General features: G+C 36.5%; 1 protein-coding gene across 3 annotated transcripts in view; it reads left to right on the forward strand.

The window, feature by feature from the left end:
• Positions 1–17,203, forward strand: part of COL4A5 (collagen type IV alpha 5 chain) — a 261,295-nt gene that overhangs the window by 233,344 nt on the left and 10,748 nt on the right. For 2 of the 3 annotated variants that reach the window (XM_055267730.2, XM_063635302.1), the window contains 6 exons: positions 6,118–6,251; positions 9,284–9,356; positions 9,490–9,561; positions 10,347–10,475; positions 14,628–14,726; positions 16,080–16,292. In XM_055267730.2, the coding sequence (XP_055123705.1) occupies positions 6,118–6,251; positions 9,284–9,356; positions 9,490–9,561; positions 10,347–10,475; positions 14,628–14,726; positions 16,080–16,292 (720 nt within the window). Of the gene's footprint in view, positions 1–3,255; positions 3,265–6,117; positions 6,252–9,283; positions 9,357–9,489; positions 9,562–10,346; positions 10,476–14,627; positions 14,727–16,079; positions 16,293–17,203 lie in introns of all 3 variants that reach the window. The other variant, XM_055267729.2, reaches the window with a different exon arrangement.

Here is a 17,203-nt window from a genome sequence, read left to right on the forward strand (position 1 = left end):
CAGATATAGAAGGGACCTAAGTTTTACCTATGGCGAGGAGAAATTATCCACAAAACAGATTTTATTCAGGACTATTGCAGTAGAGTAGAAACTATTGCAGTAGGAGAGAGACTGAGCTCAACTTCAAATACAGCAAAGAAAAGTGATTATTTATAGCCAAGGAGCAGAGTGAGAGGGCCAGTAATGGAAAATTACTAAGAGGAGACATCAAGGGTAGAGAGCAGTGGGTTCTTGTTAAACTGGCCCAACAGGATTTTTGCCAGAAACAGGCCAAGGATTTAGACATCAAAGATGGGAGATGAGGAACTTGTTAAGATATCAAGGGTGAAGGGACTCTCTCTAAACCGATTTAGCAGGATTATTGATGTAAATACATTTGGAAGGCCAAAAAGTCGGCCCAAAGATGAGGCCTAATTGAGAGGAGGGCTGAGAGGAGCCTGTCTAAAGTTTGGTCAAGGAGTCTTTGTCACATATGAAAAAATTGAGGCCCAAAGAGGTTAAGAAACTTGCTCAAGGTAATACTGTTAGTTACTGGCATAACTGGGACTCTGACTTAAGGCTCCCCAGTGATCAATTAGGTGTCTATTCTATAGGGAGCAGACTGTTCGCTACATCCACTTTCTTGTTTTCTGTTACCTCCAAAGCTCCATCAACCACATTGCTTCTTATGTTCTTCTTAAATGATGTCATCGAAAAGAGTAAGACAGTGCATACTATTTAACTATCACTAAGATAAAGCAAAGACTAGCGGGTTACTTTGAAGTAATGTTGAGTCCCACCTTATCTGACCTACATAGAATTTTGCTGCTTTGGTTACTGCTAAACTCTACTGTTAGCTAGATTTCTATCTTCTGAGTTACTATAATATAGTCAAAGAAGAAAAAGAAAAGTAGCCACATTCCTTTAAAAGAAATTTAACAATTTCTTATTTACCAAATGTGCTCTAAATTGCATAGTTGTTGGAACTTGGTCTCTGTGATCTTTTCTTCTTTGCAAGACTACAACCTTAAGTGAAAACTGAATTTAAAATATACCAGTCAATTCATCAGTATACCTTAAGTAATTACTACTTATGGACAATATTTTAGGTTTTTGTTTTGTTTCCTTTTTCAGTTTAACTTTGTTACATAGTTGAAAAATAATGGATTGTGAGCCTCATACAAAAAAAATTGACTTGGCATATAGCTCATTAAAATGTTACCTTTTAAAATAGAGTCTTAGAAGTTTTGCTATGATATGATCCAAAGTTTTCCTTGCTAATTACTCAGGCTGAAATGTCATATTTCAATGAAATATTTTTCTGAGAGTTCTTGTTATTGGTCCCTCTATATCAAACACACATATAAAATGTCTTTACTCAAACTCTGAATTGTCTTAGGTGGGAATTCTAATTTGTTTAACTAATTTTGTGGCCAGACTCTGCTCTAAGTATTGTCTTGAGTTAATTTGCTGTCTGTGATTTAGAAACAATTTAAACAAACAGAAGCCAATATTTAGCTTTCTGAATTTCAAAGTATCAAATGCTTTGAAAGTTTTATTAGGAGATAATGATAATGTTTTCTATTTATATGGCATGCCACAATTTACATCATATAATGTACTTTTATTGTAAACGTCTTAAGGGCAGAGTTTGAATCTTGCTCATCTTTGTGTTTCCTGTAGCACCTTGCACATAGCAGACATTAGGCGAGTATTTTAAAACTTGAATTTGATCTTTAAAACATTCCTGTGAGGGAGGTTAGGGCAGATACCACTATTCCCATTATACAGGTAAAAAACCATACTCAGAAAGATTGAATTGCCCAAAGTCTTATAGTTATTAAGTAGCAGAGTCAAAAATAGATCCTAGGTCTTCTAACTCCTAGGATTCATTGCTCTGGCACAATTTATTCTCTCTGCTAACATTTGGTGCTTATAAATCATAGCAAGACTTGTAAGAAAAGAAAATTGTGTTTATAGTCAATTAACACTAACCAAGGGGTGCTCTATTTGTAGGCTTTTAATCTTTTTATTTAATGATCCTTCTTTTAATAGTGAATAGCCTGTCTTAATATGTGCATTGAATAATAATAGAGTAAATATGATATTTTCTGTGGTTTGGGGTGGGATATTGCATGCCAAAACATTTTCAAGTACCCTTTCGCTAATAGTCTTCATATCTTGGAAAAGTTGAGTCTTTATTTTTGTATTCAATGGTGTACAAATATATATTGGCTTTTTCTCCTTAAGTAACTTATTGCAAGTACTATAATAATAATAATAATAATAATAATAATAGGCCAGGCATGGTGGCTCACGCCTGTAATCCCAGCACTTTGGGAGGCCGAGGTGGGTGGATCACTTGAGGTCAGGAATTCAAGACCAGCCTGACCAACATGGTAAGACCCCGTTTCTACTAAAAATAAGAAAATTTGCCAGGCGTGATGGTGGGTGCCTGTAATCCCGGCTGCTCGGGAGGCTGAGCCAGGAGAATCTCTAGAACCCAGAAGATGGAGGTTGCAGTGAGCTGAGATCACACCATTGCACTCCAGCCTAGGCGACAGAGTGAGACTCTATCCAAATAATAATAATAATTCAATAAATAGTAATAGGAAAGCCTCCTGGGGAATTATGAAAAAAATCAGAATGTGGCTTCATGAAATGCTTTTCAAATACAAACAACAGTACAGTTGGTAATGGCCATTGTATATTCATGTTTTGATTTTTCTATTCTGTCACCCATGATCTTTATATTTATTGCCAATGAGGCCTTTAAAGTCAACTGTATCTTCCTGAAGCAGTCTGAGCATATCAAGAAATTGGCACCTGGTGTTTTTATTAAAAGATAACACAAGCCAAGATAAATTTCAGCATTAATCCAAAATACCCCTTTGCTAAAGGAATTTGAAGGCTGTTGGTGAAATGGTACTATCTAGCCAACTTTAATGTTTTGAGAAGCTAATTTTTGGAAAGCCACGGTAGCAGTGTTAACATGATGTCTTCAGTAGAGTTTTCTATTTTCTGGATTAACGAAGACCAACAGCTTATCCTTTAGAATAAGCTCTATTTGAAAAAGTTTGGCTCTCTATACTTCTGTATGGTTCTGTTTGCATACTGATTATGCTGTAAGTATAAGAAATGCTGGCAAAGAACATTATTGTTTTAACTTGTACTATAATGTGAACCACTTCTAACTCATAATCTTATTTTGTACTGTGTGATGTCTGATACTGCTAACATCGATCTTTGGGCTTTGGTGAACTCTGATCTTCCCAGGTTTTCAAGGTTAGACTCTTCACTGGTCAATTCTTTTTTTTTTTTTTTTTAATGCTTTGTGTGTGTGATAAGAGAAATGCAATTTTTTGCTATAATTCAGAAGTCATTGAAGAGTGCTGTTATCCTCAAGCTGGGGTTTTAACATTTTGATGCAGGTAATGTGACCTGATTATAATTAAGTTTCAAATGACGTTAGGTTCTTTGTGTTTGCAATTGTTTATAATAAGTAATCAGTACATAAAGACATGTTGAATTTTAAATGGAAATACACTTATTTTTACCTTCAAGACTGCATTAAAATATTTAGGCAAGCATATGACCTATTTGTAATCTCTAAATATTGATTTTATTTTCTCAAAATTTTGTTTTCTCAGATTGCCCTGATCTGTGTATTTATGGCTATTTTCAGTGATGGCAGAGATATACTATTGAATACTGTTAAAAATAAAACATATGTTCTTTATGTAATTAATAACTCATAATTTGAAGGACTCTAAACATCAGGTCTAAATTAACATGCAAGTTTCCCATTTTTTGTTTAATTTCCAAAAGTGCAGTGCCCTAGGTTATTTCAGATGATACAGTGTTCTGATAACTTTTAAAATGGAGTAGAGGGTCATATAAGGTTTCTTTTTTCCCCATCTTTTTTTTTTTTTTATACTTTAGGGTTTTAGGGTACATGTGCAGAATGTGCAGGTTTGTTACATATGTATCCATGTGCCATGTTGATTTCCTGCACCCTTTTTTCCCCATCTTACTTTGTTATTGTTATCAGGTTGATTCACAGTTTATTTATTTTTCATAATTTGCTGATTTGCTACTTAATTTCTAGTGCAAATCATACATTGTGGATTAAATTGACAAGTTTGCTTAGAGCACTGACGTTCTTTTTTTTTTATTCAAATGTACAATGTACTAAACCTTTTCATTATGATTGAGAAGGGAATTTCTGTGTTGACTGGTTGCCAGGCTAGGGTGACTATGTGAGTTAGATTGTTTAAATGTAAAACAATTGTTGTACTATTGTAAATCTCCTTCCTCTTTCTCATATGCCAGATAGAGTCATGTTATATTATGAAATTACATAGAAATACCTGAAAGATTAAAAAGATGCTCATATTTTAAGATACATTTTTATCTTCAATTTTACTAATAAAGAAAATAATAATAATTTTAAAAAGTCCTTCCATAGCTTCTACTATATACCAGGCACTGTGCTAAGTAATTTTTACATGGTATCTCATTTAATCCTTGGAACAACCTGCTAAAGTAGGTGCTATTCTTAATTCCATTTTATAGAAGAAGAAATTGAAGCCAAGGAGATTAATAATCTTACTGAAGTCAAACAGCTAATAACTAATGGATCTGGATTTGTAACCCAGCATTCTAGCTCCAAAGTCCAGTGTTCTTAATCATGGTGTCATTCTGCCTTGTTAGTGTTTTGCCATTGATTCTGAATCTTAAGAGTATTGGAAAGGGAACTAAAGTCTGAATTTTATTTTAGATTAAAAAGACAACCCTTTGTCCATAAGTAAGAATGAACTCTATTCTAAATTCATAACAAGTGCCTATTATAGTTCCTCAAAAAATAATCCCTACATATCTTCAGTTTTTGTTGAAATCAATAAAATCTGAAATGACCAGAGGAGAGAAGGTGTAAATGCTAACTATTGGCTGTTCATTATTTAGGGTTTTGTAATTATTTTCTTAAGGCAGGATTACTTAGTCTCAGCCTCAGCCACTGAACACTCTGCAAGCAAGTAGCACCTATTTGCCACCTGGTCACAAAAGACTTGGCCAATGATAAGATCTCCCTGGTTGCTTAATGGACCTGATACCTTTATTCAGAAAAACAAATTAAAAACACAGCATAAGTAAAACTGCTAAGCAAAATCCTGTTTTAAATTATTTTGTTTATTCACAAGATACATACAGAATTCATTTTTTTTTAAAAATATTTAAAATGTAAAGAATATGAAAACATTTTAAAAATGAATTTTAAAGTACTTTATTGATTCAATAAATTTCTAACATTTAAAAAAATTCCTATGTATCAAGCATATCACTAAAATGAAATTAGTTTGCTTAAATTACTACCTGTATTGCATAGTAATAAAAGCTGAATAAATGTAACTACTTACAAATAAAGCAATTTGATTTTAATCACAATGAGACATGGCTTGAATTTCTGATTGCCCTTCAGCAGTGATCCTTAAAGTGTGGTCCTGGAACTAGCAGCTTTAGCTTCCACAAAGCGCTTGTTAGAATGCAAATTATTGGGCCTCTCCTAAGTCTCTTTTTTCTAAATTATTTATTCTTAAGACTGGTCAAGTGCAGTAACGAGAAGGGAGGAAAGAGTTGAACAAGGAGTTCAATCTATAACTAACAGTCAATTGAGATAACTCACTACCTTCAGACCAGTCTCCTCCGTCTTACTGAATCCAAAACTCGGGGTGGGCCCAGGAATCTGTTTTAACAAGCCCTCTAGTTGATTCTGATGCATGCTCCAATTTGAGAAAATGCCCTACAGTTTCTGTTTAATTTAACTTTAAGTCAAACTCTTTGTTAAGGATTACAGAGCCACACATTGTTAAGCCATGAGTCTTTTTCTTTAGATGTTATTTTATTGAATTTAATATATAATAAAATGTAAACTAAAAGAGTCTGCAAATCAGTATTCATAACAAAAAGAATCCAGTCCAATTTATATTAGAAAGGGAATCAGCATAGGTCTAGATATTTTAATGTTGTCTGGGTTTTATTCTGCAAACTAATAGGAAGATGACTGATATTATAAAAGCCTGACTTTTATGCTACTCTTGCACTATACTGAAATGTCGTCATTTGCTGTGGATTATTAAGGTCTACCAGGTCCAGAAGGTCCTCCGGGTCTCCCTGGAAATGGAGGTATTAAAGGAGAGAAGGGAAACCCAGGCCAACCTGGGCTACCTGGCTTGCCTGGTTTGAAAGGAGATCACGGACCACCAGGACTCCAGGTAGGAAATGGGAGTAGATCTCTGAAGAGAGAAGAATGTGGGTGTTTGTATTCAAAATGTGAATTCTAAGCTGCATCATTTTAATTAACACTCACTAGAGAAGGTTCTATGTGTGGCTCACTGGTGAATTAAAAAGACAGTAGAAGGCAGGTTTCCTATAGTCTCCTAAAGGGACTTTGCTGTATTATAGTCAGAGTTCCAGAAAAGATACTTCACCTGGAGTCTTTGGTATGCATATTTGGATTTGAGTAGCCTTCATTTCAGTGAAAGCAAATTTATGCAAAGGAGACATGCATATTAGAACATTGCATATAGATTAATCCACCCATAGAGAAGTAATTATGGTGAATAGAGGAATCTTTTAGGCTTTGAAATTAGATAAAGTTAGGGTCAAATGTCAGCTCCCCTGCACACTTCTGCTTTGTATCTATGAGGAAAACAGACACTGGGTTTCTGTCTTCACCTATAAAAAGAGAATAATAGCATATCCACTCATGTGCTTTCTATGTTGGTTTGAGTGACCCAGAGCAGAGAGTCACATTCCTCTTTATGGGTTCTCAAAACTGCCTCCATTCGGTCGAGATGATTGCTGGTGGATTTGGCAGTCAACACAGTCTGGACTGTCTTTTAATTCTGAAGACTGCTTTATGGCAGAAAAAAAATATTTAAAGTAGTGGTCCTTAAAGCTTTTCGAAATCTAATCTTTTTCCCCATGCCATCACTAGTCTTCCAGTTACCTAGACTTAAAAATGTACTTGTGTTTACTCATTCTCTACTCACTCCCTATAAATATGCATATTTCCAGAAACAATTAAGAATAAGTTTCACCTGCTATACCCCTTTACCACTAAATATTTTAATGCAGATTTCTTAAGATTAAAAATATTCTCATGTGTTATTATAAGATGACAATAAAAAGCTATGGGATTGTTTATATTTTATAAAATTCTTACCAAATGTCTTGGCTGCAGCCTGTAATCCCAGCAACTTGAGAGGGTGGGGCAGGAGGTTTGCTTGAGGCCAGGAATTTGAGACGAGCCTGGACAACACAGCAAGACCCTGTCTCTAAATTTTTTTAAATTATATAACCACAGTACACTTATTAACTTCAGAAAATTTAACATAGATATACATTAATTTCTATCTTTCATATTCCAGTTGGGTCCAATGACCTAATAATGTTCTTAGCATTTCTTCTTCCAGTACAGGATCCAGGCCAAGTCATGTTTTGCATTTAATTGTCATGTCTCTTTAGCCTTCTTTAATCTGGAACAGTTCCTAAGTCTATTTTCTTTTTTTCATGACCTCGACATTTTAAAAAAATTGTACCACCACCCCCATTTTTAAATAGAATATCCCTTTTTTGTCTGATGTTTATTCATAATTAGATTCAGGTTATGCACCCCCAGCTGGAATACTACATAAGTGATTCTGTGTCCTTCTCAGGCTAACCAATAAGGAGGTCCATGATGTCTATCTGCCTCTTATTTATGATTTTAGCTTTGATCATCCAGTCCAGTTGTTGCTCGGTTTCTCCACTGTATCATTAGGTTTTTCCTTGCAACTAATAAAACTGTAGGAAGGCACATTGAGATAGTGCAAATATACCAATACTCATCAAAAATTTCCCTTAGATTTAACATCTATTAATGATTTTGCCTCAACCAATCTCTAGTGGGATAGTGGCAAAATGATGTTGTTTCAACTCTAGCACTACCTCCACATATACTAGTCAGTCCTACTGTAAGCAAGAGCCCTCCCTTCTCTCTGGTTTACTTATGCATTTCTTATCATTTTGGACTCATTTTTTCCCATGTTTTCCACTAATTTACAATTTCTAAACTATCATTACTTATTTCGATGCTCTCATTGTTCAGATTTGGAAGCCCCTTCAAGCTGGATTTGATGTTTTTCTGATAGGTACTTCCCTCCAACTATTTTTTAGCACTTTTTAATATTATTCCATAATAAGATGCTCCAGCCTTGTCTCTCCTTCATTCTTACTAATATAAGCTTCGTTGTCCTGCACTTGAAGTAGAGCAATAGCCTCCTATATGATCTTGCTATTCTATATTCTTCCTGTAGTTGGGTGGCTGAGGGGGGATGATTGTTTGAGCCTAGGAGTTTGAGGCCAGCCTGGGCATCATAGTGAGATCCTATCTCTATAGAAAAGAAAGAATAAAATAATAGTTACCTTTCATTAAGTACACACCACACACCAGTCTTCTAAGCACTTAATATTGTTAGCAAAAGACAGTGAGATCTACAGGAGAAAAAGGAAGAGCTTTATTTTCTGTAAAAAGTAATCTGCGGATTGGGAAGGCACAGCTTTCAGTACAAGCAAAAGTGTGATCTCTGAAGAACAAAGGGAGGATTTGGCTTAAATAGGGAAAGTTCTCACCCATGTTCTCAATCAGGTCCACTTATGCAAATGAAGGAGTCAGACTTGTCAGTTCTGATTGATTGAAATACTTGAGCCCTGATCAGGTGATTTCCAAAACCAAAGCCAGAAGTCTGCCAGATGTTTCTTTCAAATGGCCAGCGGGCAGGGAGTGTGTTCAAGCCACAGTTTATCTTCGCAGTGGTTTGACTCGATTGTAGAAAGGGAGATCCTGTGACACTTTTACAACATCTTTCCAAGAACATAAGGTATGTGACATTTCCCTTACCCAGCCACAGCCAGTTGGTTGTGTTTTAACTTTGCGCACCTCAGTTAGCCATGGGAAGTTCATTTTGTCTGTCAGCCAGGGGCATATTTTAACAATATGAACTGTCTCATTTAATTCTCACCACAACCCTATGAAGTAAATACTGTTGTTTTCTCCAAATTTGAGGTGAGAAGACTATGAATCAAGGAGGTTAAATAATCAACTCAATTCACACAAACTAATATAAGGCAAAATTGAGATTACAGTCTTGGAAGTTTGACTCTAGAAACAGTGCTATATACCACTGTGCAATTCTTATGCCCTCACTCCCCTTCCTCCCCTTGCTGCAATTTTTTTGTAACATTAATGATTTTATTTATTCAGGGTAATCCTGGCCGGCCGGGTCTCAATGGAATGAAAGGAGATCCTGGTCTCCCTGGTGTTCCAGGATTCCCAGGTATTTGAAGGGATTATTGTGGTTTCCCTTTATGTTAAACTCCTCTGGGACAAGATAGCCATTTTCTGATTTGACTGAGTAAAGGTTGTAGCCCTGTTGCTTTGCCATGCAACTGTATGTACCTTCTGTACAGGCATGAAAGGACCCAGTGGAGTACCTGGATCAGCTGGCCCTGAGGGGGAACCGGGACTTATTGGTCCTCCAGGTAAGACTTATTCCTGAAGATAGTTATACCTGATACTTAGATGCTTCAAAGAATTTGAAAGTTTTCATTCTGTCTTTCAGCCAGACCATCGGAGGCTAAGTCCCCAACAACTGAAGGAAAATAAACAAGGCTCTGCCTTTATTTACTAATCTCTTAAATTCTCTATTTTATTAACATAATATTAATAGCAGACCTTTTAAAGTTAAGGTAGATGCAGGATCGACAAAAATGCTTCTTTGACGTTAGCTTCTATACTAACTTCCCCAAATTCAATTGAACAGATCACAAGAGCAAGTCACATATGAATTTTTAATAATATTTTCGATATTAAAATAGTTCTTTTTCCTAAGACGCTTATAGATTTTTCTTATAAATTGAGAAATAAGTAATCTGCTAAATTCCCCTACTAGATCAAAGGGTCCCTTGACAAGCACAGCAAGCAAAAACTGCAAATGATGTTGGAGTCAGAATGGATGTGTAAGGGAATAAAATTGTCTTCCCCTGACACCAGTGTTCACAGATTTGAACAAAGATGGATAAGACTTTGTAGTAACTGAGTAATATTCAAGGTTTGAAAATAGAGATGATATGCCTAATTTTTACACTGACCCTAAGAAAATTATTTTTCAATTTTTAGTTTTCCTAAACAGATTTCTGTTAGATATGGCAGCAATTCAAAAACTGGTTTCTTTCACACCAATTTTTGTCCTGAACTTAGGTCACTTTGACTTCCATTTCTTGTAACCTTTCTCTTTCCCTTCAAATTTGTGTGTTTTGCCTCATAGGTCCTCCTGGATTACCTGGTCCTTCAGGACAGAGTATCATAATCAAAGGAGATGCTGGTCCTCCAGGAATCCCTGGCCAGCCTGGGTTAAAAGGTCTACCAGGACCCCAAGGACCTCAAGGATTACCAGGTACCAATGCAGATCATCTTTATTATTATTATTATTATACTTTTAATTTCTGGGATACATGTGCAGAATGTACAAGTTTGTTACATAGGTATATATGTGCCATGGTGGTTTGCTGCACCTATCAACCCATCATCTACATTAGGTATTTCTCCTAATGCTATCCCTCCTCTAACCCCCCACCCCCTGACAGGCCCTGGTGTGTGATGGGCCCCTCCCTGTGTCTGTGTGTTCTCATTGTTCAACTCCTACTTATGAGTGAAAACATGCCATGTTTGGTTTTCTGTTCCTGTATTAGTTTGCTGAGAATGATGGTTTTGTCCCTGCAAAGGACATGAACTCATCATTTTTCATGGATGCATAGTATTCCATGGTGTGTATGTGCCACATTTTCTTTATCCAGCCTATCATTAATAGGCATTTGGATTGGTTCCAAGTCTTTACTATTGTGAACAGGGCTGCAATAAACATACATGGGCATGTGTCTTTAGAGTAGAATAATTTATAATCCTTTGGGTATATACCAAAATGGGATTGCTGGGTCAAATGATATTTCTAGTTCTAGATCCTTGAGGAATTGCCACACTGTCTTCCACAATGGTTGAACTAATTTACACTCCCACAAACAGTGGAAAAGCATTCCTATTTCTCCACATCCTCTCCAGCATCTGTTGTTTCCTGACTTTTTAATGATCACCATTCTAACTGGTGTGAGATAGTATCTCACTGTGGTTTTGATTTGCATTTCTCTAGTGATCAGAGATGATGAGCTTTTTTCATATGTTTGTTGGCCTTATAAATGTCTTCTTTTGAGAAGTGTCTGTTTATATCCTTTGCCCACTTTTTGATGGGGTTGTGGTTGTTTTTTTCTTGTAAATTTGTTTAAGTTCCTTGTAGATTCTGGATATTAGCCCTTTGTCAGATGGATATATTGCCAAAATTTTCTCCCATTCTGTAGGTTGCCTGTTCAAACTGACGATAGTTTCTTTTGCTGTGCAGAAGCTCCTTAGTTTAATTAGATCCCATTTGTCAATTTTGGCTTTTGTTGCCATTGCTTTTGGTGTTTTAGTCATGAAGTATTTGTCCATGCCTATGTCCTGAATAGTATTGCCTAGGTTTTCTTCTAGGATTTTTATGGTTTTAGCTCTTACATTTAAGTCTTTAATTTATCTTGAGTTAATTTTTGTATAAGGTGTAAGGAAGGGGTCCAGTTTCAATTTTCCGTGTATGGCTAGCCAGTTTTCCCAACACCATTTGAATATGAAATCCTTTCCCCATTGCTTGTTTTTGTCAGGTTTGCCAAATATCAGATGGTTGTAGATGGGTGGCATTATTTCTGAGGCCTCTGTTCTGTTCCATTGGTCTATATATCTGTTTTGGTACCAGTACCATGCTGTTTTGGTTACTGTAGCCTTGCAGTATAGTTTGACGTCAGGTAGCGTGATGCCTCCAGGTTTATTCTTTTTGCTTATGATTGTCTTGTTTATATGGGCTCTTTTTTTAATTCCATATGAAATTTAAAGTAGTTTTTTTTCTAATTCTTTAAAGAAAGTCAATAGTAGCTTGATGGGGATAGCATTGAATCTATAAATTACTTTGGGCAGTATGGCCATTTTCACGATATTGATTCTTCCTATCCATGAGCATGGAATATTTTTCCATTTGTTTGTGCCCTCTCTTACTTCCTTGAGCAGTGGTTTGTAGTTCTCCCTGAAGAGGTCCTTCACATCCCTTGTAAATTGTATTCCTAGGTATTTTATTCTCTTTGTAGCAATTGTGAATGGGAGTTCACTCATGATTTGGCTCTCTGTTTGTCTATTATTGGTGTATAGGAATGCTTGTGATTTTTGCACATTGATTTTATATCCTGAGACTTTGCTGAAGTCGCTTATCAGCTTAAGGAGATTTTGGGCTGAGACAATGAGGTTTTCTAAATGTAGAATCATGTCATCTGCAAACAGAGACAACTTGGCTTACTCTTTTCCTAATCGAATACCCATTATTTCTTCATCTTGCTTGATTGCCCTAGCCAGAACTTCCAATACTATGTTGAATAGGAGTGAACTCAGGATTAAGAAACTCACTCAAAACCGCACAACTACATGGAAACTGTACCACATGCTCCTGAATGACTACTGGGTAAATAACGAAATTAAGGCAGAAGTAAATAAGTTCTTTGAAACCAATGAGGACAAAGACACAATGTACCAGAATCTCTGGGACACAGCTAAAGCAGTGTTTAGAGGGAAACTTATAGCACTAAATGCCCACAGGAGAAAGCAGGAAAGATCTAAAATCAATACCCTTATATCAAAATTAAAAGAACTAGAGAAGCAAGAACAAACAAATTCAAAAACTAGCAGAAGGCAAGAAATAACTAAGATCAGAGCAGAAGTGAAGGAGATAGAGACACAAAAAACCCTTCAAACAATCAATGAATCCAGGAGCTGGTTTTTTGAAAAGATCAACAAAATTGATAGCAAAACTAATAAAGAAAAAAAGAGAGAAGAATCAAATAGACACAATAAAAAATGATAAAGGGGGTATCACCACTGATCCCACAGAAATACAAACTACCATCAGAGAATACTATAAACACCTCTACCCAAATAAACTAGAAAATCTAGAAGAAATGGATAAATTCCTGGACACATACCCCCTTGCAAGACTAAACCAGGAAGAAGTCAAATCCTTGAATAGGCCAATAAAAAGTTCTGAAATTGAGGCAGTAATTAATAGCCTACCACCCAAAAAAAGTCCAGGACCAGATGGCTTCACAGCCGAATTCTGCCAGAGGTACAAAGTGGAGCTGGTACCATTCCTTCTGAAACTATTCCAAATGATAGAAAAAGAGGGACTCCTCCCTAACTAATTTTATGAGGCCAGCATCATCCTGATACCAAAATCTGGCAGAGACACAACAAAAAAAGAAAATTTCCATCCAATGTCCCTGATGAACATCAATGCGAAAATCCTCAAGGAAATACTGGCAAACCAAATCCAGCAGCACATCAAAAAGCTTATCCACCACGATTAAGTCGGCTTCATCGCTGGCATGCAAAGCTGGTTCAACATACGCAAATTAATAGACGGAACTCATCACATGAACATAACCAATGACAAAAAACACATGATTATCTCAATAGATGTAGAAAAGGCCTTCGACAAAATTCAACAGCCCTTCATGCTAAAAACTCTCAATAAAGTAGGTATTGATGGAACAGATCTCAAAATAATAAGACCTATTTATGACAAACCCACAGCCAGTATCATACTGAATGGGCAAAAGCTGGAAGCATTCCCTTTGAAAATGGCACAAGACAAGGATGCCCGCTCTCACCACTCCTATACAGATCATTCTTTTAAGGCTTATTCATTGGAGAACATTTCCCTAGTTCTCCTTTTACATGTCAGAGGTTGTCTCTGACAATAGGAGTCTAAGCAACTAGTAGAATACCAGATCACCACAAGTTCCATTTTCTTTTTTCTTGAAAGTGTTGATTTCTCATGGTTGAATTTCTTTTCGACTATGTCAGGTTACTGTTAGCCCCTCTGGCTGTTCCAATTTGAACAACTAGTTAATGTTAAAAAATTTATAATGAAATGAAAATGCATTTAAGATCTGGTGCTTTCTGTACATCATCCAGCAGAAAGATTGAAGGCTGATTTGGTGGGCTATCAGTTTCCCACTGTGAAGCCCCTTGTCTTTTAAACTAACTGGTGTCTAGCTGGCCATTTGACTCTATGCTTATAGCCAACTTTCATTAATCATTATAAAAGAAAGCTAGAACTAACTTCAGTCTTTTGCTCTTATTAAGTGATCAAGTGACAGTCTTATCAAAAACAAAGTATATCTGGCAGTAACTTATGGTGGAACAGAAAACAAAAGTTGGGACTTACATTCTTGTCTGATTCTGAAAACAAAGAGAACACAATGCCATTAAAAGCATCCCAGAAGCAAATGGATTACTTAAAACTAAAGCTAAATCCTTGTTGGCTTCTTTGGTCCTGGACTTGAGTTATCTCTTCTTTTTTCTGGATTTAAGACAAAACCAAATTGTGAATTCAGTGTCTCGAGAACCTTATGTCTCCTAGATCTGTCCAGATGTGAAAATATTCTACTCATATTTGAATACCTCATTTCTTTTCCTGTAGGTCCAACTGGCCCTCCAGGAGATCCTGGACGCAATGGACTCCCTGGCTTTGATGGTGCAGGAGGGCGCAAAGGAGACCCAGGTCTGCCAGGACAGCCAGGTAAGACAAGTAAAACACGCTGTTGGTGGAGGAAAAGTCTTTGAGTCTGGGAGACCTCTGGACATAGGGCCTCCACTTAGAGCTGTGAGATCTTCTCTTGATGTTAGCATAGCTGACTGGTGAATGTGGACCTGAGGAAAATAGGAAAGCACATAATAAGGAGCTTGGTCACTATAAGAGAAGCATACAAGATTGCTTTTATTTGTGTTTAGAGTAGTGGAAAACTCAGTTGAATTTTCCAGGCACTCACTGTACTTACTTGTTTAACAAATTTTCAATATGTTGATTTAAATCCCTTGACCATCTTGAAACTATTGTGAATATTTCCACATTTGAAAATATCGCAGTAGGCTGTAATTTCTTTCATAAAGAGCAGCAAATACAAATGAACAGTTTCAGTGATTGCCATAGACCTTTAAGAGTCATGGTGAAGTTTCATGTTGAGATGATAAATTGATATTAGGAGCATTAATAGGTGCTCCTGATAATATTGAGTCTGGTATCTTATTAGATTTTCAATCTGTACTCAGCCTACTTCCAAAAAGAATTTGAGTCAACTTGAAATAAAAAATACATTAATGTTAAGGTTTCTAAAATAGAAATAGAGGATCATACATTATATATGTTAACAACTCTAGATTATATAATTATGACTCTAATAAATAAACATAAAGAGTTTGTATTTCAAATATCAGTGGCACCACAGCAGAGTGGTAATACGTATAGCCTTCCTAGAGTCAATGCCCTGACATTTCATTAATGCTTTATTTCTAGGGAAATAACAAGTTAGTGTCATTTTCATCACAAGTGTTTCTGTGAAGTTTCCCTAAAATGAAAATTTATACACACACTGTCCAAAGGCCTGTATATACAGAAAATTATTAAATGAGCTCAAACCAAGAGGCTAAATCAGGAAGGGAAGCCAGTGGTGGATTGAAAATGGGCATTTTGAAAATACTTCTTTAGAATGCCCTGCCTATTCTCTACACAAAAAGGTATGCCTGAGAATAATTCCCCCAGACAGATTCAAAGGAAAATGTTTTTCAGCAATGAAGCTGGCAGATTGATGGCAACCACACCCTTCCTTTCTCATTGATGAACAAAACAGCAGGCTGAAAATTGACCATGGGGTTCAGATTCTTTTAGTACAAAGAGAGACTAAATAACATACAGACTCTCCAAATAAGCATATTTTATTTGTCTCCTAGCCCATGATATCTGACAATGCCTTTATAGACACTCTATAAATATCAAATAAATTAACTAGTCAAATGAGGTGATAATGTTTTGTCAATACCCATGAGTGGATCAGAGCTTACTTAATCTTGTATACTGATTATTTCGTGGAAATAGGTACCCGTGGTTTGGATGGTCCCCCCGGGCCAGATGGATTGCAAGGTCCCCCAGGTCCCCCTGGAACCTCCTCTATTGCACATGGATTTCTTATTACACGCCACAGCCAGACAACGGATGCACCACAATGCCCGCAGGGAACACTTCAGGTCTATGAAGGCTTTTCTCTCCTGTATGTACAAGGAAATAAAAGAGCCCACGGTCAAGACTTGGGTGAGATAAGCAATATCTAATTTCCTACTGTGCATTTTGTTTTTGTTTCAGAAATCCTGTTGGGTTCTAGAGTAGCCTTGGCCAAAGTGCCTCTCTCTATTCTTTTGGGGCTTCCGAATTGAAAACCATGTCAAGGGCAACTGAATATATTCACTATGATTTTTAAATAAATATTTAACCTTAAACTAAAAGCATTAATTAGCTCTTGTGAGGTACAATTCTTGGCCTAAAGCAAATCATTTCAAAAAGGCCACATTTACTTTTAGTTAGATTAGTTATTAAGGAAACAGTTTCCCTGGGCTCTTTGCAGTATAGCAGCTGCTTCAGTGTGCAGTGTTTATAATTCATGGGAGATAGTTACCTCATCTTTGAAACTGGTCTTCATCAAGTTCATAAGTTCTGAAGAGAATCTTGGTTCATAGATCCAAGAAAGTAAGGTCATTGCTTAATTATGCTAGTTTGTAGTTCCTAAAATAAGTGCCTTAGCTTTATAAAGTATTACTGGAGTCATTTAAAGCTATATAAAGTATGACATTTCTGTACAAAATCCAGTTCATTTAAGGTGTTCCCATGTATCTTCTCTATACTGGGGTGTACAGCTAGGTTGATGGGATGAGGGGACTAAATCACTCTCAAGGGCTCTTCCATCCCCATGAATTCTTTTCCTGGAATTTTGACTTTGGATGTTGAAGTCCCATTGCCTTACCTGGGGCTGCGTTTTGTTGTTTTTGTTGTTGTTGTGCTTTTTTTGTTTTTTTGGTTTTTTTTGAGACAGAGTCTTGCTCTGCCGCCCAGGCTGGAGTGCAATGGCGTGGTCTCAGCTCACTGCTACCTCTGCCTCCCAGGTTCAAGCAATTCTTCTGCCTCAGCCTCCCAAGTAGCTGGGAATTACAGGCGCCCCCCAGCATGCC

This window comes from Symphalangus syndactylus, chromosome X (assembly GCF_028878055.3).
Source record: "Symphalangus syndactylus isolate Jambi chromosome X, NHGRI_mSymSyn1-v2.1_pri, whole genome shotgun sequence".
NCBI lineage: Eukaryota > Metazoa > Chordata > Mammalia > Primates > Hylobatidae > Symphalangus > Symphalangus syndactylus.